Source organism: Danio rerio, chromosome 9, assembly GCF_052040795.2.
Source record: "Danio rerio strain M-AB ecotype USA chromosome 9, GRCz13ab, whole genome shotgun sequence".
In the NCBI taxonomy this organism is placed as follows: Eukaryota; Metazoa; Chordata; class Actinopteri; order Cypriniformes; family Danionidae; genus Danio; species Danio rerio.
The window spans coordinates 1,218,449-1,245,000 of NC_141029.1; the positions used below are offsets into that span (position 1 = coordinate 1,218,449).

Here is a 26,552-nt window from a genome sequence, read left to right on the forward strand (position 1 = left end):
TTTTGATGTTTGGACTAGAAACGAGACAGGAAAGCATTATTTTCAGCATTCCTCATTATACATGTACATATGTATGAAACGCCACTCTGTGTTTGTGGAATAATGGATAGATTGTGTTTGGTTTGTATGGATGATGCTCTGAACACAGATGTATTGTGTGTCGGGGTCGAGGGACACCCGCAGATATGTGTTTAGGCGTGTAAACTGTACATACAGTTGTGTTCGTTATGCATTTGATCTGCAATATCAGGTGGATGGATGCACCAATTCACTGAACTCATTCATTCATTCATTCTCCTTCAGCTTAGTCCCTTATTAATCAAGGGTGAGTCGCCATAGCGGAATGAACCGCCAACTATTCCAGCATATGTTTTACACAGCGGATGCCCTTCCAGCCGCAACCCAGTACTTGGAAACACCCATACACACTCATTCACACACACATTCACACACTACGGTCAGTTTAGTTGATCAGTTCCCCTATAGCGCATGTGTTTAGACTGTGGGGGAAACCGGAACACCAAACCCACACCAACACAGGGAGAACATTCAAACTCCACACAGACACACCAACTGACCCATGGCTGTTTTTTCTGTATGTATATGGATGTGACATAACGTAAACATCATATGAAAACCGAGAAAATTAGTTCCACTTAAATTATAAGACATTATTATAAGCTTACTGCTGTGAATCTGGCATAGTTTGAAACACTGGCTGATTGTGGAGTTGCTTAAAATGTCATCTCAGGTCAATTTGAACCCCCTAAAAAACCCCATTACAAACCCCAAAATGTCCATATGGTCATCATTTACTCTTCCTTTACTTGTTTAAACCCTAATGAGTTTCTTTCTTCTCTTGAACACTAAAGATGCTTTAGCAATGTAAAAAAACCTGTAACCATTGCATTTCTATTGTAGGAAAAATAAGTGCAATGGAAGTCAATGGTTACAGGTTTAGTTTTAGTTTAGTTTAAAAACTTTTTTTAATCCCCTTGGGGCAATTCATTTCGACATGGTGGTGCTTTACATATAGTATAACAAGAATGACACACTTATAAACATCAACACCTAACAGCAAGTACAAAAAACAAATATCGATTTGTCCATCGATTAACTACATTTATTACATAACCTAATTGCTTCAGGCACAAAAGTAAATTTATAACAATTTGTGGAAGATCTTATTGTCTAAGGAGCATCCACTCAACATGTTTATTTATTGTGCGCGTGCTGTCTCCTAGTATTTTATGTGCCATCCTCAACACCTGCTGTTCGTAATAGTATGCAAGACTTTGCAGGGAAACTCCCAAAATCTTTGAACACAAATTAACGATGCCTTGAAGACGATTGTTGTTTTTTATGGACAGTGAAGAAAACCAACAATTAAAGAAAATGGACAAAATACTTATAATAAATGAATTGCAAAAGGTCTTAAGAATAACTTTCTCCACATTAAAAGAGTTGTGTTTCCGCAATAAAAACAGTCTTTGGTTTCCAACTTATTACAAAATATCTTCTTTTGTGTGTTTAACAGAATAAAGAAACTCATAAAGGTTTGAAATAAAAGCTGAAGGATGAGTAAATAATAATGGAATCGTTATTTTTGGGTGATCTAATCTCTTTTAAGAGCACCTGTTATGCAAAAATCACTTTTATAAGTGGTTGTGTGTCAGCAGTGTGTGAATATCTCCATCCTCTAATGGTAAAGATGAATTACTTGTGTTTGTTCTAATCAGACTTGATCAAAACAGAAACAGAAACACTTTGATTGACATTCTTCCTTTGTATGATGTCATCAGATGGAGAAAGCCCCGCCCACTTGTGTACATCTCTCCCTCATTAGCATCAACAACAGCCCTGAGTGAGGAGCAGCTGTCTGTCCATTAGCCATTAGAGTTTAGAATCTGCCACTCTGCTGACACACAGGCATCTGTAGCTCCGCCCTCTTCTGAAAAGAGGACTATCTCATTTGCATTTAAAGCGACAGTCACCAAAACACCACAATTAGGATCAAAGCCTGAAAGGGTCAGTTTCAGAGAGTTATGAACATTATCTGTGTGCTATTTTGAGCTCAAACTAAAACACACACACTCTCTAGAGACAGCAGAGACGCATTTTACATATTGTAAAAAAGGGTAATATTAAGTAATTGCTAAATATCAGAGAAAATGAGTGTGTTTTTACTTCAGGAATCTGATATACAGGAATACTCATGCTGACATCAACACACACTGCATCTCGTGGTCAGTAAAAGCAGTATTTCAGGGCTCAATTCTGCTGTGCTTCACACTCATCACAGATCCTCATCTGCTGGACTTTGTTCATTAGCAGCTCTTAGCGGAAACCCAAAGCAAACAGTAGTGTTTACATCCAACATTCACACGCAGTTTCACCACAAACACAAGTCTCGTTTAATAAGCACATCTAGTAAAAACACTTCGCTAAAGTGTTGTGTGTGTGTGTCAGGAGTTTGTGTTGTCACATCAAATACATGTCATAATTAACTCATCATAATTGCTGTGAAGTGTGCTTTCATAATAAACCCGACATCATTTTCAGCACACAGTCAGGATGTGCTGAAATCATTCAGGGTTTAGTTTGCCCTTAAGTCAGTAATAAATCTGCACACACATACCTGGTTTATGACGTCATCACACACACTCAGCCACACACCTGTGAAGACACGCAGAAGACTGCACTGGAAGTCATGCATTCCTTAAATAACAAGAGCTGGAAGCTCCGTGCTTGTGCCATAATGCACATCACAAGCCAAGCCAGGGCCGGAGTGGGACTCCTTTTCATCCCTGGAGTTTCAAGCATTAGGGTGCGTTCACACCTGTGAATCGATTCAGTTGTTCTGACACAGAGATTACAAATGCTACAGTGTTGCTCTTTGCTCTTGGAGCGGTTCGCTTTCACACTGCAAAGTTTCTAATCGAACCAAAAGAGCTAAAACAAGTCACGTGAGTAAACTCTCCTCACACTGGTCAGAGTGTCAGGGTTTATTTTGCAGCGTCCCGCTCAGCTGTCAGGAGAGGTGGTGGTTTGGTGGTGATTGACAGGGTGCGCGCGCGACGTGTCTGAGGAGAGACGCGGTGGGGAGGGGTGAGAAGGGTGCGCGACGATGCCTATTTGAGGACCGGGAGGAAGACGTGAGATTACTCGTTTGCGGGCATCCGGACACTCGCGAAACTTCCCGCCCTACTCATAATTCTCTCTTCATATAGCTGTATGCCTATTACATATCCATAAAACACTGTGATATAACCGCGCTCGGATCGGATCGCTTTCTCACTGCAATCGAACCGCTCCAGGGTTCGTTTCAATCGAGCCGAGACCACCTCACTCAAGCGATCTCGGAGCGATTGATTTGGCGCGGAACAAATCGCGATTGCCCTGTTCACATATGCCAAACGAACCACGCTAACTGGGCAAACGAGACACGTTCCCAAACAAAAGTGTAGATGTGAAAGCACCCTAAGACCGGCCCACCTCAGTTCACGACTGACTGTATTCAAATAAGGTCATTTCCAATTCAGTTTCTAATGACACTATCAGGCCTTTTTCAAGAAAACAGCTGCTTTAGAACTTCAAATATTCAACATCCCTACAGTTTTATATGTCTTGACAATAAAAATAAAAAAGAGTTACTCAGGTGAGGATCGAACACGGTTCATGATGGCGTAATGCAACGTGCTGACCACTGGACCATAATGGCGCTGTTACTCTTGTGTGGCCAGAATGACAAGCTGCGTACCAAATCGCATACTTATGCACTATTCTACGCCATTTTGTAGCATAAATAGTGTAAGTAGTGTGTTCACACTGAAAACTCTAATAATAATAAGTGCACTTTAATTACCCGGATGATGCACTCATTCAGCCGCTAAAGTGAAGTGTGTGATGATGGACACTTCACACACTCAACGACTGCAGGTTTGCTTACGTAGCGGAGGGGGCGGAGCTATCGGACGCACATGTTGAATAACTTTATTTATTTTGGATGGTGAAAGCAAAATTCTCCTACGAGAGTGATTATAGCGCCTCCCGATGGTGAATGCGGCAACACTCACGGCAGGTATTATTTGATAATTGGGTCGTTTATTTCACTGATTTGGCGACTGTCAAACGTCATCAGGGAAACGGTTTGAATTTCCGCTTAGTAAAAAAACATTAGTGTGGCATTTGGGACGACACTACATACATATACTACCCTGTTGAGTGTGTAAGTGCATAAGTACATAGTGCATGAGTGCATAGTGTATAGTGTGCCATTTGGGACGCAGCTACAGACATTATTTTGCCACATTATTTAAAATATGTGGCTAAGAAATAACTATTAACCTTTTATTTTTTTTATTTTGGTGGGGCCAATGAAAATTTTGGCAGTCTCACACTATTGTTTTCCTCTTTCTGAAAGCCTTGCTAACAGGATTGTAAAGTAATGATTTGTTGCACTCTCCCATTCACTGCGCTCTACTATGACCAGTTCTGTGTGAAAAGGCTCCATTGGCCATCATTCTGTCCAATCAGTGCAGGACCAAACTCCTGTGAACAGCCGAGCATGTCCTGCTGATATTACCACTGGACTCTGAGCGTCCTGTGTGTGTGTGTGTGTGTGTGTGTGTACAGTGGGCAGGAGGTGGACCTGAGGGACTGGCTGCTCATCCTGGTTCACACTGATTCCTCTGCCAGTGTTAAAACTGCATTGTTCAGAGTGTGTGACCTCCTGACGCCACTTCCTTCCTCAAAAACACACACACACACACACACATACAGATCACATTACAGCTGCCCACCGGAGACATGATGAGCACTGCTTCACACATATGCACGCATGAACACAGACATGCACGTAGACACACGCACGCACACACACACACAGGAAGACATACAGATGTGGATGCAGACAGGCACACACTCACTCATACATGCACATAATGAAGTCATACACACAAATTTATGCACACACACACATAAATGTACACTCATACACACGCGTGAACACACACACACACACACACACACACACAAATGCACACATGCATTGACCCGCACTAACGCACACATGCACAAATTATGTAAAAACTCAGACATACACACATGCACACTCATACACAGACACAGAATGCGCACACTCACTCATACACACACATGTACATATACACTCATACATACACACACACAAATGCACACACACACACACACACACACACACACACACACACACACACACACACACACACACACACACACACACACACACACATATACTGTTTACACAAAAACACCTAGACACAAACACATGGGCACATATATACACACATGTACAAACACTCATATACACATTCACAAATACACACACACACACACACACATATGCACCACAACAATACACACTCACACCACACATATACACATTCTGTACATACAGACAGTGTGAATAAGCTGCAGACAGAACACACAGATGCACGTACGCATACGTATCCACACACACACATGTGCACGCATATACATGTTCACACACACACACACACACACACACTCGGGGTGATTTCTCTCAGTAATATTTGTCTTGGGTTTGCTCATGGGTTTAGTTTAGACTTGTCTCAGAGATGCAGTCGTAAACCAGGATTATTTCCCACACACTTCCTATTCTATCTCTGTCACACACACACACACAATATGCACACACGCACACATACAAAATACACATACACAATTACACAAACACACACACATAAACAATTACACGCACACACATGCACAAAAATGCACACATACACAACTACATGCACACAAAATGCTATTAGCCTTGTAGGGCAGAGCTCTCAGTAATTTAGGGCGGAGCTATCAGCTTTTAAGGGTGGGGCTATCAGTCTTTTAGGGCCGGGATGTCAACCTTTTAGGGTGGAGCTATCAGTCATTTAGGGTGGAGCTATCAGTCATTTAGGGTGGAGCTATCAGTCATTTAGGGTGGAGCTATCAGTCATTTAGGGTGGAGCTGTCAGCTTTTTAGGGCAGAGCTATCAGTCATTTAGGGCGTGGCTATCCATCTTTTAGGGTGGGGCTATTCGTCATTTAGGGTGGAGCTATCAGTCATTTAGGGTGGAGCTATCAGCTTTTTAGGGCAGAGCTATCAGTCATTTAGGGCGTGGCTATCCTTCTTTTAGGGTGGGGCTATTCGTCATTTAGGGTGGAGCTATCAGTCATTTAGGGTGGAGCTATCAGCTTTTTAGGGCAGAGCTATCAGTCATTTAGGGCGTGGCTATCCTTCTTTTAGGGTGGGGCTATTCGTCATTTAGGGTGGAGCTATCAGTCATTTAGGGTGGAGCTATCAGTCATTAAGGGCGGGTCTATCAGTCATTTATAGTCCAAACACATGTGTTATAGGTGAATTGATAAACTAAACTGGCCGTAGTGTATGAGTGTGTGTGTGTGTGTGTGTGTGTGTGTGTGTGTGTGTTTGTGTGAATGGGTGTTTCCCAGTACTGGGTTGCAGCTGGAAGGGCATCCGCTACGTAAAACATTCTGGAATAGTTGGTGGTTCATACTGCTGTGGCGACCCTGCTCAAAAAGGGACTAAGCTGAAGGAAAATGAATGAATGAATGACTTAACTGTGTTGTTTCAGCTCATTATAAGTAAGTAGCCTGAATAAACAGCAAATGTCATATTTTAAGTGTAAATAAATGATGACAAATGATGGACTGAGGCCGTAACGTTGTGTTGTTCTGGGATTTTCCCACTTGTTCTGCTAATGAGGCTGAGGTATAGTTAGTGTTTGGTGTACTGGAGAAGATGGGTTTGGAGATAATGGTGTTACAGTAAAAGGAAACGTACACTAAATGCAAACTAAATGCAAATACTTGACTGTAATTGCACAGCACCAACATGTAGAGTCATTGGCCAGTGTTTATTAAAGTCTGTGGGAAATCTTAATGTACAGTGTTTATTTTTGCTAGCGTATGATAATTAATAATGCTTTTCAATAAAGTGGCCAGAGACTGAATGTACACAGACCTCAGGATATATTACTGTATGGAGAGACTGGCTTTGATGATCTATTGTGATGTGATGATGACAGGAGGAGCTGAAACCGGTTACGGGAAGAGCGGATCTATATTTGAGGAATGTTTAGTGTCAGATTTCAGACGTCAGACAAGAACAGCAGCTTAAAGATCCTCCAGCAGAGCTGAGCCTGCAGCCGACACGTATACAATACACAAACACCTGAACACCTGAGATCCTCCACTGATGGGACAAAACACACACCTGACACACATGCGCACACACACAAACATACATATATAAACATGCATACATACAAAGAACTCATATGCACACACAATCATAGAAATACACACACACAAACAAACATACGCACACACATACAGTACATACACACAGATATACACATATGCACACACACAAACACAGTCATTCACACACAAAGATGCACATACACACATAGACAATCAAAACATACACACACAAACATAAGCACACACACACATTCATATAAATACACAAACACATACACACACAAACATACAAATATGCACACAAGTACAGACACAAACAACCAAACACACACAGACAAACATACTCACACAAACGTACACACACACACTTACAAACATAGACATATGCAAACAGATACAGATGCAGACACAAACACACACAGACAACCATACAAACTTATATGTACACACAAGTGTACACATTCATAAAAATACACACACAAACATACACCTTCATACAAATACACACACATACAGATATGCACACAAGTACAGACACAAACAACCAAACCCACACACACACACACACACACACACACATTATTTTGTCTAATGTATGGGCGGCACGGTGGCTCAGTGGTTAGCACTGTGGCCTCACAGCAGGAAGGTCGCTGGTTCGAGCCCCAGCTGGGTCAGTTGGCATTTCTGTGCTTTTGAGTTTGCATGTTCTCCCCGTGTTGGCATGGGTTTCCTCCGGGTGCTCCGGTTTCCAACACATGCACTGTAGGGGAATCGATTAACTAAATTGGCTGTAGTGTATGAGTGTGTGTATGTGTGTGTGTGTGTGTGTGTGTGTGTGTGTGTGTGAGAATGAGTGTGTGTGGGTGTTTTCCAGTACTGGGTTGCAGCTGGAAGGGCATCCGCTGTGTTAAAAATGTGCTGGATAAGTTGGTGGTTCATTCCGCTGCGGTGACCTCTGATGAATGAAGGGGCTAAGTCAAAAAGAAAATGAATGAATGATGTATTATGCATCTGAGCCTCTCTCTCTCACTCACTGCACTCTACTCTGTGGCGTGTGTGTTTGATTTGCTGCTTAAAGTGCATGTGTGTGTGTGTGTGTGTGTGTGTGTTTGTGTGTGTTATAACACAGAAGCTTATGGACTTTGTGAAATCACCAGCAGTGAGCAAAGGTCATATTTACTCTGTATTTCCCTCTGCACAATCATCAAATCTCCATCCTCTGTTAAAGCTCTTCCCTCATTCCTCAATCAGTTGCTCAGCACGTGGCCAGATTGATGCACTGATCTGCAAATGTTGGCTACTAACATGTAAATGTGGTTTTTACATGAATTATCATGAATAATCGACAGGTGTTTCTGAGTATGGTACTTTTGGCTATGTTTTACACAGCGGATGCCCTTCCGGCTGCAACCCAATACTGGGAAACACCCACACACACTCATTCATACACATACGGTCAATGTAGTTCATCAATTCCCCTATAGCGCATGTGTTTGGACTTGTGGGGGAAACTGGAGCACCTGGAGGAAACCCACACCAGCACGGGGAGAACATGCAAACTCCATACAAACTGACTCAGCCGGGACTCAAACCAGAGATCTTCTTGCTGTGAGGCGATTGTGCTACTCACTGCGCCACCGTGATGCCCACATTGTGAAATGTTATTGCACTGTAAAATAACTGTTCAAAAGTAGTTTATTATTTAATTTGATAATTTATTCCAGTGATTTTAATGAGGAATTTTCAGCTTCATTACTTCAGTCATCACATAGAGGAGTCACATGATCTTTCAAAAATCACTCTGATATTAATTATTTCTATTGTTATAACTATCATTAATATTATTAATAATGTAATGATGAAAATAATATATATATATATATATATATATATATATATATATATATATATATATATATATATATATATATATATATATATATGTGTGTGTATATATGTGTATATATATATATATATATATATATATATATATATATATATATATATAACTTTTTTTATTATTATCAACATTTATTTGCTTTAACAAAACATTTTGTACAATCAAGATAAAAAATATAGCAAAATGGAAAATAATAATAATAATAAATAAATGCTAAATAAAAAGAATAAAATAATAACAAAATAAAAATGATAATAATTTTAATAAAATAAACATTAAAAATAATTCAAATAAATAATTAACTACAGTTCATGATAATACAAATCAATTTTCTGATACATTTATATAGTCGTTTACATAAATATGAAACCAAACCATATTGGTGATCACAGTTAAACCTGTCTGAAAAGTTAAAACATTTTGAAAGACTTTTAAAATATATATATATTATATAGCTATTTTAAATTAGAATATAGTATACATCTTAGTTTTCGTTTATTTAATTTTTCACATAACTTTTATTTACATTATTTTGTGGTATAAAGGGTTAAATAACAAACCAAATATGTATTTTCCGGTCCGATTTGTTTTACTATAAATTGATTAATTGTTCCTAAAGTAATGTTTAAAGCAGTGACCGCATTACGACATCTTTACTTTTTTTCTGGATGGTGTTGATTTATATTTAGGTGGAGCTCTGACCACAGCGCTCTGGGAAACACAAGAAAGCCCGTTATGTCAGGACTGGGAAATGCTGAGCCTCCTCCGCCCGCCAGATAAAGACACACTCGCTGCTCTCAGATCAGTCAAATCAAGGTTTATTCAGTGGTTTTGGGTTTTGTGGGTTCCTGTCTGCGTCTCACAGAGCAGACTGATGACCTGAAGACTGCTTTATGTACTCTACATTATCCTGTCATCTGATGTAGTGTTGTCAAAAATGTTGACATTTCAATGAGTATTGATGCTGGAGTATTTAAATACACAATACAGTCTTGCTTTTGGTTATTGATTAGGGCTGTGCGTTATGGGCAAAAGAAACCTATTACGATTTTCTTGAACAATATTACAATTTTTTTTTTTGTTAGAGTCCATAAGCCATAAAGCACCGTGTATTTCACTGTTATCTCTGCTCTGTTGTATTTATATATGCATGTAATTAATCCGATCTATCTAAAAATGAATGAATTCTTCCCAAATAGAGCTATTCAAGAGTTGACACTCAGCTGATGATTGATTATAAAGCGTGTTTGGCATGCTGCCCGGGAGAGAGCCCTGAGCTTATAAGATCCTTGAGCCCGGGGCTCCCTCCCACTTGCAAGGCGAGAGGGGAGTTTGAGCTCAGGTAGATCTGGAGAACTCTCCTACTGTTGAAGCTGATGAACAGATAGTGATCGCCCCGTTTACACTAATACGTTTTAGTTTGAAAACAGATAAGTTTTGCTACGGTTACGCCATCCGTCCACACTACGCGGGAGTTTTCGAGCACCAAAAACGGAGCGTTTTGGAAACGCTGGAGAGGCTGTTTTCATTCTGAAACACTGCTGCTCCGTCTCAGTGTGGATGAGGGAAAACGGCGACATCTGAAAACGGAGGCGGGGCTGCTGAGATTCGCTACCTGATTGGGGCTTATGTGTCATTGCGTATCCTTACCTTAATCCTCAAGCCCCTATCACGTGACTATAACACACGACTTTAACAATACCGGAAGACAGCAGGCCAGCCTTCACTGTAAACAACAACACGGACACAGAAATGGGAGCGTTGTTTGCACTCAACATCGCAGAGGCAGATGCTCGGACTGAAGATTGAAACATAACAAACACTTCTTTTGCACAGATTAATTGTCCACCTAAACAATAACAGTGTGCACTCGCTAAACAAACACACATTGATTTCACATGTAGCCCTGCTGCAGTGTATGTGTGTTGTTGACACCTGATAGTGAGAGTAAGCTGGCAGAAACACACACACACACACACACACACACTCAAAAAATGTGAGATGTGATTAAGATCTGTCCTCTGCAGTGTTGTGTGTGTGTGTGTGTGTATGTGTGTGTGTGTGTGCTGGTAGTGGTAGATAAGTGTGTTTGATGTGTGTTATCTCTCAGGGTTCAGGAAACAGCATCAGATTCGACTCTATAAATGGGCTAAATGTGTTTCCTTCACAGGAAGGGTGTGTGTGTGTGTGTGTGTGTGTGTGTGTGTGTGTGTGTGTGTGTGTGTGTGTGTGTGTGTGTGTGTGTGTGTGTGTGTGTGTGTGGTTCTGCTGGATGTGTGAACTGATGTGATAACCTTCAACCTCAGCGGCTCCTCTCTCCTGTCCAGAGTCCAGATCACCACTTCACTCATCTTTTTCATCGTTTAGCTTAGCTTAGCATAGATCATTGAATCAGATTAGACCATTAGCATCTCGTTCAATTGGCCAAATAGTTTTGACGAAGAATTAAAAGTTGTTATTTTTAAGGATAATATGGTTAGGAACTATACTCTTACTCCAAGAAACATAATCAAGAATCTTTGCTGCTGTACCATGACTGAAAGGACAAGATCTCGGATACAAGCGGCCGAGTTTCCTTCGCAGGGTGGCAGGGTGCACCCTTATAGATAGGGTGAAGAGCTCTGTCTCCCGGGAGGAAAATTGAAACTGAATTAATAGGCCTTTTTCACACTTCCTGGTTCCGGTAAGCGAAGCAGTGTACCACAACATCCGGTTTCAATGCGACGGAGCAAGAAAGAATGGCAGGGTCATCTCATCGTTGTGATTGCTGCTTTCCCAGCTGCTCTAACTCAAAAACGACACTCTTACTTTAATGACCACGATCTCCCGAAAGACGAAGGACAGGGAAATGTGGATGACATGGATGACAATATTAAAGGGGGTTAAATGCTGTTTCAAGTTATATGTGGGAGTACGCTCGTATGCTGTATGCACTTCAAAGCGGAGATTATCATGTTTCATTAAAGACTGGTGGTCTATGGTTTATTTTGATGAGTAATTATAATATAGACAAAACTCCAGTTAAACTATCTGCCTTCCACAAACAAGTGCTCATCATGGTCATTAATCTATAAGCATGATTTATCCCTACATTGTTGTTATTTTGGAATAATAGACAGTTCATACAAATGCAAATCTCTTTTTTTTTAATTGGTTTGACAGTAAAATTATTTGTTTAGTCAGTTATATAATAAAGATGGTAAACTTTTCTTACAATGAAGTCCTTTATTACAAAATCAAAATATTACAAAACCCAGCAAGTTTTCAACTGTTATTGGTTCAATTCCTGCAGAGACATGTTATTCATTTATGTTATTTAGAGGTATTAATAAGACCATCCTTCTGATGCTTCATCTTTTGATATTACTAAATCTTATGTCGGCAAATTTTGTTTTACTAAATACCAAGAGTAATGATAGAGATATTCATACTCTTTTCCAAAAAGAAATCATTACTGTACCTTATATTCAATTTTATTATATGTCTTTATTAAAGGGTGAATTGAAGAAAAGTGTGGCTGTTACCACAGAAATATCATGTTAGAAATAGAATTAAAGAAATATCCTATAAACTCATCCACAGGTTTTATCCAGCAAAACATTGTTTGCAAAAATTTAAAAGTGGGATTGATGTAAATTGTATTTTTGTAACGAATATGAGGAGACAGTTTTACACTTATTTTGGCATTGTACATAGTCAGCTTATGGGGTGAGTTGCAAAATGTATTAATAATGATTCTTTTGTGTTCAACCTCTTTCATTATGGATAAATGTACATTTGGGCTTTACTTGATTATCCTAATCTAGAGGAAAATAGTTTTATTTATTTAATTTGCTTATGTTGTTAACAAAATTGTACATTCATAAATATAAATTTACTAATATGAAACCAGATTTTAAGGTATTGATGACTGAAATATGCTTGTACAATACCAGTATCAACTCTCTAAACAAGAAACTCGACCCACTTTAAAATGTGTGAACTCTACAATGTATTTCATTATTACATATGTTATATTACATTTTGTATATTTGTATTTTATTTATAATTACCCCCTGGTATGTACATTTTTGTATTGTAAAATGTTATTTTCTGTTCTTTAAATAAATAATAAAAATGAATATTATCCACGAGTAGGAGCTAATGTGTTTCCAGACTTGAGAAAACCTCACGAGCATTAAACAACCTGTAATGTATTAACCGATAGCAACTCGCCTGTATAGCTAACTTACCTCGCCATTCACTATATCTGACTCTGAATAAAAAGGAAGGAGGGGGTTAGCACAGTTTACAGACGGGACTACTGACATTAAACTCATCCTGCCGGATGTTAAATAGCCAGGTTAATCTAGCTTACGAATGGCTTGAATGAGCAGATTTTATGTTGTTGGCTGTGCACCTTACTGGAACCTGATGTTGCAAACGGTAAGACACGTTTTCTGCAAAAACTCTGCAAATCGGTATCATCTTTTAAAAGCTGTTTTATTAAGGCAGTTTTACACATTCACCGAACAACATCTTCTTGTCCAAATTATGGCAAAGTTGACCGTGAGAAAGTCATCCGCTGTCCCGAGGCTGTCATGTCTCTGCGACTCATAGCGAACCCGGAAATATCGATACACTGCTTCGAAGGGCGCTTCCGGTGTTCAATTCCGCTGTGAAAAAGGTCTATTGCACAGCTTTGGTTAATAGAGTTACGGTGACCTCGTAGCGAACTTTGTGCACATGTTGGTTTCTAAGGCTTGACGGAGCATTATTATATTTTGAGGTTGATTAAATTATTGGTAGGGATGTTTCAGTAGTTGGTGTGGACACGTCCCCTGCGTCCATGCCAATTCTACACCCTTGATATTGTAGAGCACAGGTGTCAAACTCAGTTCCTGGAGGGCCGCTGCTCTGCAGTTTAGTTCCAACCCTAATTAAACACACCTGATCAAACGAATTGAGTTCTTCAGTTTTGTTTGGAACCTATTCACCTTATTCTTCACTGATGAGCGGGCGCTGCCATTTGAATCTTTTTGGCTCGAGACTTCTGGTCTCATTCATTTTTAGACATTAAAAATGCTGCTTGATGTTGCAGACTGATATTTCCTCAGAATATTATTCTACTTTGTCTGTATAGTCATGCAAACTTTTGTTTGTAGAGCGAGTAGTTTGACCGTTTTTTGACGTTTATTATTCCTAGTCATTTCTCCCATAGGCGACTGAATCGGAAGTTCTAAAACAATCACAAAAACTGCCGCACTTCCGCATATTAGAACAAGGTCAGTAGGTAAGTGTGTTGAAGCAGGGTTGGAAGTAAACTATGCAGGGCCTTCCAGGAACTGAGTGTGTTGTAGAGTGTTGAGCATGCAGAGACTCGCTCAGATGAATTGAGCTGCAGTGTGCTGTTGTGCCTGCAGGTGGCAGCAGTGCTCTTCTGTAATGCTTTACTGGTGTTTTATTTTACATGTGTGGAAATACAAATGTGATCAGTGTGTTTCATTAATTAATGCTACATTTATCTCTTGTTTGTGTGTGTGTGTGTGTGTGTGTGTGTGTGTGTGTGTGTGTGAAAATAATAGTTTTGTCATGTAGTTAATACACTGGTAGAAAATGCGTGTACAATTTTTCACTCACCTTATTATCAAGACACTTCTCACTCACAAATTACAAGCGAATAGAATCATAATAAAATAAAGTCAATATATTTGATAACTAGAGTGTTTATTTTAAAAATACCATAGTGTTTTGAACCCTACTATAGTACAGTGTTTATATTGTATATACATTCATTCATTCATTTTCTTTTCGGATTAGTCCCTTTATTAATCTGGGGTTGCCACAGCAGAATGAACCGCCAACTAATCCAGCATATGTTCTATGTTGCAGATGTCCTCCTGTCACTGGGAAACATCAATACACACTAATTCACACATACAGTACAGACTATTTAGTTGATCAGTTCCCCTATAGCGCATGTGTTTGGACTGTGGAGGAAACCGGAGCACCTGGAGGACACACAAACACCAACACAGGGAGAACATGCAAACTCCACACTGAAACAATCAACTGACCCAGCCTGGGCTCGAACCAGAGACCTTCTTGCTGTGTGGCCACAGTGCTAACCACTGAGCCACCGTGCCGCCCATGTTGTACATGCGCATGTCATATATAGATGAAATCCTGTATATTACTTTAAGGTTATTATTGTTCATAGAAATTCCCAGAAATTGCATTTTCAAAAAAAGAAAACCACTATTGTGCGGGAAAACAGTAGACTTGGCAACCCTGGGGGTGTTTTCTAGATCTCTGATTGGGGGGTTTTCCTGAGTCTGACCTCTGACCTCTTCATCATCACATGAGTTGTGTAATCCAGGCGCATGTAAGTGCAGGAATGAGGAAACGTGCGGAGGGTGTAACCTGGACGCTGACAAAACACACACTTCCACCAAAACAGACCCTCGGAGAGCTTACACACACACACACACACAACCACACACACACACACACACACACGCACACACACACACACACTGAGGGTTTGTTTATGTGCAGAGTGTGTGTTTCTCAAATGCCTGTTAATTGCCTTTTGTTTCTCCGTGGGTCAGTGTGAACTCTCTGTCTTAGAGGGAGTCAGCCTACAGCAAACATCTGTGTGTAAAGAGGCTGTGCTCTGCTGGATTTAAGGGGACAGTTCACGCAAACAAGACAATTCTGCAATCATCAATGATGGGCAATAAACAGCCATTGACTTCCATAGTATTTCTAGATTCTGCGTGCCAATGGTTGCTTTTTTTAGCATCCCATTTAAAAATACTAGAGTAAATGTTTGTAAACACTGTAGATTTTTAAACCATCATATAGTAATGAGTGAATGAACATGGCGTAGGATAGTGCATGAGTATGCGATTTGGAACGCACCTTGAGTTTTGAGGCCAGTTTCAAAACAGTCAACCATATGAGGGCTGTCTTTCTCGCTCACTCTTGCACACACACACAGACACATACACACATGCATGCACACATACACACACACACACACACACACGATCATATACACAAATAAACACACACATACATATATGCGTTCATGCGCACACACACACTCTCTTACAAACACACACATACCTATGCATGCACAGACATACACACACACGCATGCATACACAAACAAGCGCACACACACATGCATGCAAACATACACATGCATGCGTACACACACACACACACACACACACACACACACACACACACTTATATACACACATGCATGCTCACATGTGCGCGCACACACGCACTTATGTACATACATAAACACACACAAACACACACACACACACTTATGCACACACATAAACAAATACACACGCATGGATGCACACACACACTCTTACAAACACACACATACCCATGCATGCACAGACATACACACACACACACGCGCATGCATACACAAACAAGCACACACACACATGCATGCAAACATACACATGCATGCGTACACACACACACACCAGACACACACACTTATATACACACTTAAACACACACATGCATGCTCACATGTGCGCACACACACACACTTATGTACATACATAAACACACACAAACACACACACACACACACACACACTTATGCACACACATAAACAAATACACATGCATGGATGCACACACACACTCTTACAAACACACACATACCCATGCATGCACAGACATACACACACACACACGCTTGCATACACACACACACACACACACACACACACACACACACACTCACTTATGTACACACATAAACACATACATACGCATGCATGTGCACACACACTCCCTTACAAACACACATACCCATGCATGCACAGATATACACACACACGCATACATACACAAACAAGCGCGCACACACACACACACACACATGCACTGTCTCTCTTTCTCTATCTCTCTTACTCACACACACACGCACGCTCACACACACACTTGCACAGCCTCAGGTAAAATCACAGCATTAAGTCATTGTGTCCCGTCACACACACACCTTACACACACACTTACACACATAATTACACAGCCTGAGGTAAATGTCTTGTCACACACACATACACACACACACACACACACACAGACATCAACACAGAGTAAGGTGCTGTCCTCAGGCTAGCCTGGGGAAGAGTAGACTTAAGAAAGCCTAGATGTCTGTCTCTCTCTCTCTCTCTCTCTCTCTGTGTGTGTGTGTGTGTGTGTGTGTGTGTGTGTGTGTGTGTGTGTGTGTGTGTGCGCAGCTGGTTCCTTACCTTCCCCCTGATGGCTCAGTATAGTAAAAGATAACACGACACACACACACACACACACACACACACTGTCCTTTTGTGGAGTGTTAACAGTGTGTTTGTTTTGTGTGTGTGTGTGTGTGTGTGTGTGGAATTCCCTCTTAGCAGATGAATAAACAGGGTGTGTCCACTGTCTACACACACACACACACATGCTTAAACCTTCTGTCCAGTTATAATGTGATTTGCAGCTGCAACCCAGTACTGGGAAACACCCGTACACACTCAATGGATGGGTGTTTCCCAGTGATGGGTTGCGGCTGAAAGGGCATCTGCTGCATAAAACATATGTTAGATAAGTTGGCGGTTCATTCCGCTGTGGCAAACCCAGATTAATAAAGGGACTAAGCCGAAAAGAAAATGAATGAATGAATGAATGAATGAAATCATATTAAAGATGAACGAGGATCAATTAGGATCCCTGTTTCTCAGATAGCTTATAAATCACACAGAATAAGTTTATTTCAGACAGACAAAAAGGGTTTAGGTGTAGGTTGGGGGAGAGGAAAAAATACAGTCTGTACAGTAGAAACACAATGGAAACCAATAGAATGTCCCCACAACTCACTAAAACCATCATAGAAAACAGTCTGTACAGTAGAAACACCAGAGACCAATATATTGTCCCCACAACTCACAAAAACCAACACAGAATACAGTCTGTACAGTAGAAACACAATGGAAACTAATGGAATGTCCCCGTAACTCACAAAAACCAACACTGAAAACAGTTTATACAGTAGAAACACACCAGAGAACAAAAGAATGTCCCCACAACTCACTAAAACCATCATAGAAAACAGTCTGTACAGTAGAAACACAATGAAAACCGATGGAATGTCCCCACAACTCACAAAAACCCACCTATGTGAGTGTGTAGGAGGAGCAAGTGTGTGTGTTGATCTGCAGGCTGAGGTGAGTCTTCAGTCCAGTCTGTGAGTGTGTGTGTGTGTGAGGGTGTGTGTGTGTGGAGCGTCCGCGGGCTGCTGAGTTCATTCAGTCATGCAGAGCCGCTCAGGGAAATCAGCCAGAAGGGAGCTGGTGATCGAGTCTCCGCAGCAGTTTAAATATGTGCCGGAGGACGAGCCGGACGCTGAAACACCACCACAGGTCAGTGTGCACTACTGAGGGCACTCGAGGAGCAGCTGAAGACACTCGTGCTGGGTTAGAGGATTAGTTGGAGGATGTGGCTTTCTGAAGCTGCTGTCAGATGCCTGATCGTGTGTTTCATACACCGTCAAAAGAGTTAGTTACTAGAGAAGAGTAAACCTGTGAGCGTAATAGACGTTACTTTGTACTATTAAGTAGACTTTACTTAAAAAGGTGAGTAAATGTGTTGCTTTAAATGTGACTTCATTTTTAAAAAGTGAGCGGATCTGTTGTTACTTTGAGTTGACTTTACTTAAACAAACAAATCTGTCATCTTTAAAGTGACATGTTGAATTTAAAGTAAGTCTGTTGTTACTCTAGAAACTCTTTACTATTAAGTTGACTTTACTTAAAAAAGGAGTAAATGTGTTATTTCATACTATTAAGTAGACTTATCTTAAAGTGAGTAAATCAGTTGCTACTTATAAGTTGACTTTACTTAAAAAGTGAGTAAATCTATTGTTACTTTGAGCTTATAAGTTGACTTTACTTAATGTTTGCTTATCTTTGACTTTACTCACCCTAAAAGTGACAAGTTGACTTCACTTGAAAAGTGAGTGACTCTGTTGTAACTATTGAGTTGACTTTATTTAAAGCGAGTATATCTGTTGTTGCTTTGCACTCTTGAGTTGATGTCACGACCTGGCTCAAAGGCGATGACAAAATTAAAGGGAGGACATACACCAGATGGTTTGGTACCAAAAGTATTTATTTAAACATTAAAGAATAATAAAGTGCTCACTTTAGGTAAGCCAAGATCAAAGATTAACCAAAGCTTAAAAGAAACAAAACAAAACAAACAGGCGCAAAAGCACGGCCTCTCCAGAAGCCAACACTGCTGGCTTTTATAGAGGGGAACTCAGGTGTTCCCAATTGAGCAGATGAGTCTCTGTCCTTCCCGCTTTCGGCTGATCAGTGGGTTGGTCAAAGAGACTCGTCACAATTGACTTTACTTAAAAAGTGAGTAAATCTGTTGCTATCAAAGCGATTAGTTGACTTTACTTAAAAAGTGAGTGAACTTGTTGTTTGCACTATTAAGTTGAGTTAACTTAAAGTGAGGAAACCTGTTGTTACTTTGAGCAATTAAGTTGACTTTACCTAAAAAAAGTGAGTAAATCTGTTTTAACTGCACTATTAAGTTGACTTTACCCAAAAAAGTGAGTAAATCTGTTTTAACTGCACTATTAAGTTGACTTTACCTAAAAAAGTGAGTAAATCTGTTTTAACTGCACTATTAAGTTGACTTTACCTAAAAAAGTGAGTAAATCTGTTTTAACTGCACTATTAAGTTGACTTTACCTAAAAAAGTGAGTAAATCTGTTTTAACTGCACTATTAAGTTGACTTTACCTAAAAAAGTGAGTAAATCTGTTTTAACTGCACTATTAAGGTGACTTAAAGTGAGTAAATCTGTTGTAACTTTAAGCTATTAAGTTCATTCATTCATTTTCTTGTCGGCTTAGTCCCTTTATTAATCCGGGATTGCCACAGCGGAATGAACCGCCAACTTATCCAGCAAGTTTTTACGCAGCGGATACCCTTCCAGCTGCAACCCATCTCTGGGAAACATCCACACACACACATTCACACGCTACGGACAATTTAGCCTACCCAATTCACCTGTACCGCATGTGTTTGGACTGTGGGGGAAACCGGAGCACCCGGAGGAAACCCACACGAAGGCAGGGAGAACATGCAAACTCCACACAGAAATGCCAACTGAGCCGAGGTTCGAACCAGCGACCCTCTTGCTGTGAGGCGACAGCACTACCTACAGCGCCACTGCCTCGCCAGCTATTAAGTTGACTAAACTTTAAAAAGCAAGTAAATCTGTTGTGTTTAAAGTTTTATCATAAAGTAAGCTGTTAACTATTAAACAATGAAACGAAACTAGAACCTGATTCCCCAAATGACAACGTCACAATTTTGCTGATTAATTCTTCAACATGAAGATCACCATTTGGAGTCGGACTGATCGCCAGCCTTTCATCACTAAAGCTGACTCAAAAAGTTCACATACTGCGCTCTAGAAAATGCTGGCTTAATTCAACCCAAACTGGGTCAAATATGGACAAACTTCAAACTTTGCATCAATTTAGTTCTTTAAATTTAACAAACAAATGAACCCAGTTGATGTTTTGCCCATATTTAATCTAAACTGGGCTGAAATACCTAATACCTAATATGCGCTATATTGATGAACTAAATTGGCTGTAGTGTATGAGTGTGTGTGTGAGAATGAGTGTGTATGGGTGTTTCCCAGTACTGGGTTGCAGCTGGAAGGGCATCCGCTGTATAAAACATATGCTGGAATAGTTGGCGGTTCATTCTGATGTTCATTCCGATTTGTAACCGATGATTATCATGGTGTGTGTGTGTGTGTGTGTGTGTGTTTTATTAAGGGTTAAAAGATCTCCGATTTCTTGTGTATTGTCTGAATCCAGACTCACATTGTGTGAAGCACCGTCACAGCGCGCGCACACACACACATAATCTGACTTCTGTTTGTGTAGCGGCTTTATTCACACAATAGAGATCTGCTTTCAGAGAGAGTTACTGTGTGTTTATATCTTATAAAGAGATCTTACACACACAAACACACACACACACACACACACACACACACACACAAACATACACACGTGCTTACCATCACTACTGCTGTAAAATAGTGTATACACTGCTGCTCTGCAAACTGATGTGAGCTTCTGTGTGTGTGTGTGTGTGTGTGTGTGTGTGTGTGTGTGTGTCTGTTTCTGAATTTAGCAGTGTAAAAAAACAAACACACACACAAATATACACACACAATACACATAAAAACAAACACACACACACACACACACACATACATGAATACATACACACACTTACGTACAGGTTCATAAACAAAAACACACACACAGACAAGCAGCAATACACAAAAACACACACACAGACAAGCAACAATACACAAAAACACACACATATACACACACACAACACATAAAAACAAACACACACACACACACACACACACACACATGAATACATACACACACTTACGTACAGGCTCATAAACAAAAACGCACACACAAACACAGAAAAGCAACATTACACAAAAACACACACACACATACACAAATACATGCATAATACACATAAAAACACACCTCAGACATGAATATATACACACAAACGCAACATGAAAACACGCAAAAACACACACATACATGCACAGAAAAACAAACGCACACACACACACACTTTCTAAACACAACACAACTGTTCAAACACTGACTTGCTCTCATTCCCAGGAATAAACAAAGGTGTGTGTGTGTGTGTGTGTGTGTTTTCCACTTGCTGTTTAGAAAAGTAAAGTACAGCAAACATCTGCCATCAAACCAGACGACCCATTACAATGAATCAATAAAATAGTATTAAATTAGATAGTATGAGATAGATAGTGGTGGCACGGTGGCTCACAGTAAGCAAGAAGGTCGCTGGTTTGAGTCCCGGCTGGTCAGTTGGCATTTCTGTGTGGAGTTTCCTCCGGGTACTCCGGTTTCCAACACATGCGCTATAGGTGAACTGATGAACTAAATTAGCTGAAGTGTGTGTAAATGAGTGTGTGTGAATGAGTGTGTATGGGTGTTTCCCATTACTGGGTTGCAACTGGAAGGGCATCCGCTATGTTAAACTTATGCTGGAATAGTTGGCGGTTCATTCCACTGTGGCGACCCCTGATCAATAAGGGATTAAGCCGAAGGAAAATGAATGAATTAGATAGATAGTGTTCAATAGTATTAGGAAATGGTGACAGACCGCAGTGTACTGTAATGTACAGCAACCTATTGGATATTAAAACCATAGTAAAATCTGTGTAAGAGGTTGTGTGTGTCATGGTGAACAGTGCTGAAAGTGTCGAGAGTGTGAGTGTGTGGTGTTAAACTCGTTATGACTGTCTGTAAAGTGTGCAGTTACCTTCATCTTCCACAATAAAATCAGATGTCCGTCATATGACTGCAACACACACTCTCATATATGTGTGTTAAAGATTAAACCGCTGACTGTCTGAAATGTGTGTGTTAAAGGGACAGCTCACACACAAATGAAGATTCATTCATTACTTGTTTCAAACCTTTAAGAGTTTCTTTCCTCTGTTGAACACAAAAGGGTGCTCCGGTTTCCCCCACAGTCCAAACACATGCGCTTTAGGGGAATTGATTAACTAAATTGCCCGTAGTGTTTGTGTGAATGAGTGTGTATGGGTGTTTCCCAGTACTGCGTTGCAGCTGGAAGGGCATCCGCAGTGTAAAACATATTCTGTAATTGTTGGCGGTTCATTCTGCTGTGGCGACCCCTGATTAATATGGGACTAAGCCGAAGGAAAATGAATGAATAAATAAACTTGCTCTGTAGCTTGTAGTTATGTTTAGTTAGTGGTTTATTTAACACCTAAACTGAAGTGTTTCATACAATGTCCATTTCATCTGTTTCAGGGACGTCTGAACAATGCCAAACACTGGACATTGTTTATTATGTCGGCACCACTTAGCTGAGATATCTCCAATGTCCGACGATAGGAAAAAAATAACACAATAAAGTAAATATAATTAAGTATGATAAGTGAAATATGAAATAACTCCACAGGTTGATGATGTGTAGTTTGGAGGATCTAATGTTCAGTCAGTGAAGCTGCTGTTCAGTGATTCTGACTTTCGATTGGTTTATCTGATTATGACATCATCATCAAAACAACTCTATCTCCATGGAGACCCGCTTCTGAGGTCATTCCACCAATATCACTCACAGATGTGCGTGTGTGTGTGTGTGTGTGTGTGTGTGTGTGTGTACTCTGTTGTTATCAGCCGTACACACTCCCAGATTCCTCCTATATATGATCAGTGGAAACACACACACACACACACACACACACACACACACACACACACACACACATTCTCATATTCCTCAGAGATCAGCCGTTTATTTCATTACAAGAAAGGAGAGAATGTATCTGGGAGAGTTTGTTTGACTTGTCAGACGTTCAAAACCATTCAGTCCAAGTCACAGGTACAGCCACAATGGAGAATCTCAATTTTCCTGATGTTTTTGTGGAATAATATTTCATTTTTGTGCTTTATAAATCAACCTTCGTCTTATTTAATTGCACTAATGCAGTTGTATTAGTGCTGTTCAACAATTAAAATGTGTTTGTTTTTTATCACAAATAATTACATATTTGTTCTGCAATTAATCACATTCTTATACACAAAATTCAACAAGGAATTCAGAAACTAATGTATTGCTAAAGTTCTGGCATGTGAAGTAACCCTTTAAACAGCAGAGTTATTTTTATAGCAGTATTCCCTTATTCACAGTTCAAAAAGCAAAAATCTTAACTTAAACATTAATGCAATCAAATTCAATCCAAAACCAAAGCGATTCGCCACTGACAGGGCATTTATCGATGATTATGTGATCATTGCATTGGAAGTTCTCAGTTCCTGTCCTTGCACCACACTTTTCTCCGATAAAGCTTTGTGCGTGATTTGTGTTTTACAGGGTCCCTACATAGTGTTCACTACTTTCTACAGTAGGGATGGGAAGATTAACCGATATGTATCGATACGCGGTCATGCGCGTGCACGATGCGAGTGCATCGGTAGAGCAGCAGAGGATGAATGAAATTTTGGAAGCAAATCGAGATGCATCGGTTTTTGCGAGATGCATCGGTTTTTCCAAGATACAGCTTATATTTTTAATATAGAATGTATTTTTTATTTATTAACAAGTGTTGTCAACCTGTTTTTGGGGCATAATTTAATCGACCTACATAAAGTAAGCCTTAGCAACGAACTTGCGGATGTGTACACTTACACTACAACTCAGTGTATCAGGTGTGCGGATGAAGCTAGTGGTGCGCCCTCAGAAAGCGCGAGAAGCAAAACAAATATTTTATTCCCCACTGAGTTTCAAATCTAAAGTATGGCAACATTATGGATTTTACAAAAAGGATGGACGACTTGACAGGACAGATGCAGTTTGCAAAATGTGCTGCGCATCTGTAAAATACACGGGCAGACCTTTATGTTGAAAGAGTGCAAATATATATATATTTTATATATATTGCACTTATACATTCTGTTTATCTTGAAAATACTTAAATAATATGTGCTATATGTTCTAAAATGGCCCTCTACTGTAAACTGACACTCTGGCTCTGAGAGAAGAGCCAGTTTATAAAAAAAAGTCTTGGTTTTACTTGGTTAATAAATAATCAAACTCATTCAATGGCACAGCATCCTCTTTTACATCATCTCATAAACTTGATCTAATAAGTTAGTGCTGAATTATCGCATTGTATCGTGATATGGGTGTGAATCGTATCGTGTTGCATCGCAATATGTCACAAATATATCGCTAATATATCGGATCGTATTCTTTGTATCAAGATGCGCATCGGATCGGCATTATAGCTTAGATGCCCAACCCTATTCTACAGTACTAACCTGAGCATGAGAAATATTTACTACATTTCAGACACAGATTCAGATTCACAGATTTGTATTATAATACGCTGGGTTCACACCAAAAACTAAATTAAGTATTCGCGTAAATAGATTAGTTTTAGTAGAAGATTAGTAGAATTTCACATTAAAAATGTGCATACATGGCACATTAAGGCTCGTACACCCCAGGCTGATTTTTGATTTTTGTGCATATGGTTATGTAAAGTCAGCCCTGCCGTTAGATGGCTCTTAATGAACTTGCAAGTCATGACAATTCAGACTTGACATTAAATCCTATTTGCTACTCTCCATTCCTCTCCTGTCCACATTATTGTAGTCGCTGTTGTGTTTATCTTGCTGTTAAACAGAAGAGCAGTGTTTAGTCTGCTATTAGTTTGTTTGGTCATGCCGTCTTTTGCCTTATAGCAAATTTATATAAAGAATTAAAGTGTTGTGCATATTTATTTATTTTATTTTCAAGTCTCCCTTGGACAGGTGTTGAGAATTAGCAAGTCTGCTAAAACACTTAGGGCGCACTCACACTATGCTATCCGAACCGTGCCCACTTGGGCTTTGTGTGTGAGTGCAAAACGCGCCAAAGCCCGAAACTGAAAGCGAGACGTGACTTTTAAGGGACTGTTTCATATGGATTTATTAATCTTTCTTACTGTTCAGTGAACGCAAACTGCCGTAGTTTATTCAAGACGCAAACCCCTCACTGCACCACAGCTGTGCGCCTTCAGCAGACCTCCTCATTCCTGCAGCACGAGAGCTTTATGATTGTTTATGAGCGCCAAAAGTGGCGGATCTGTTCGGTGAAATATCTGACTGCGTGTCACCGCAACCCTAAGGACTGTTTGGCGAAATATTTGACTGCATGTCACTGCATAACAAACGACTGACACGATATAACTAGAGAAATCTCCACTGTGCTGAGCGAGAGCGCTCACTGAACAGCGCAGCAGCGATGATGTAACATGCTCAGGCCCGATTGGAGTGTGAGTGCGGGCCGTCGGGGAAGACGGGAGGGGGGGCAAGCGTGCTTTGGCCTGGTTCGAGGCAACTGTACCTAGTGTGAGTACGGCCTTAAATGCCTCTGGTTTGTCCAGTGTAATTGTGATGTCCATGCCAAATGAGCAATAAATCATTCTTACAGCTCTTTGTGTTCGGACACTGATCAAGAAACGAGCACAAGGCATTTTCTTTTTAAATAAGGGTTTTTTACGCCTGCTGGTTTGCTGATTTGTATCCACGATCACTTTGGTGTCCCTTGTTTAGTCACTGGCTGTTAAATGTTGGTAAAAAGCAAGAGCCAAAAGTGTGCATGAGCCTTAATTTCAATGCATGGGCATTACACTTACAATTAGTATTACACAACAGTAATTACCTTACTCAACCCTGCTTTTTATTCACTGTTTATATTTGTAAATAT

The 26,552-nt window shown here is 40.1% G+C and overlaps 1 protein-coding gene across 27 annotated transcripts in view; it reads left to right on the plus strand.

The window, feature by feature from the left end:
* The window catches only part of zmp:0000001200, a 107,145-nt gene that overhangs the window by 10,448 nt on the left and 70,145 nt on the right, over positions 1–26,552 (plus strand). For 13 of the 27 annotated variants that reach the window (XM_087267288.1, XM_087267310.1, XM_087267293.1 and 10 more), the window contains exon 1: positions 18,416–18,591. The exons of the other annotated variants lie outside the window; for them this stretch is intronic. In XM_087267288.1, coding sequence (XP_087123414.1) covers positions 18,484–18,591 — 108 coding nt within the window. In that variant the 5' untranslated portion in view covers positions 18,416–18,483. Of the gene's footprint in view, positions 1–18,415; positions 18,592–26,552 lie in introns of those variants that run through there. 27 annotated transcript variants of the gene reach the window in all.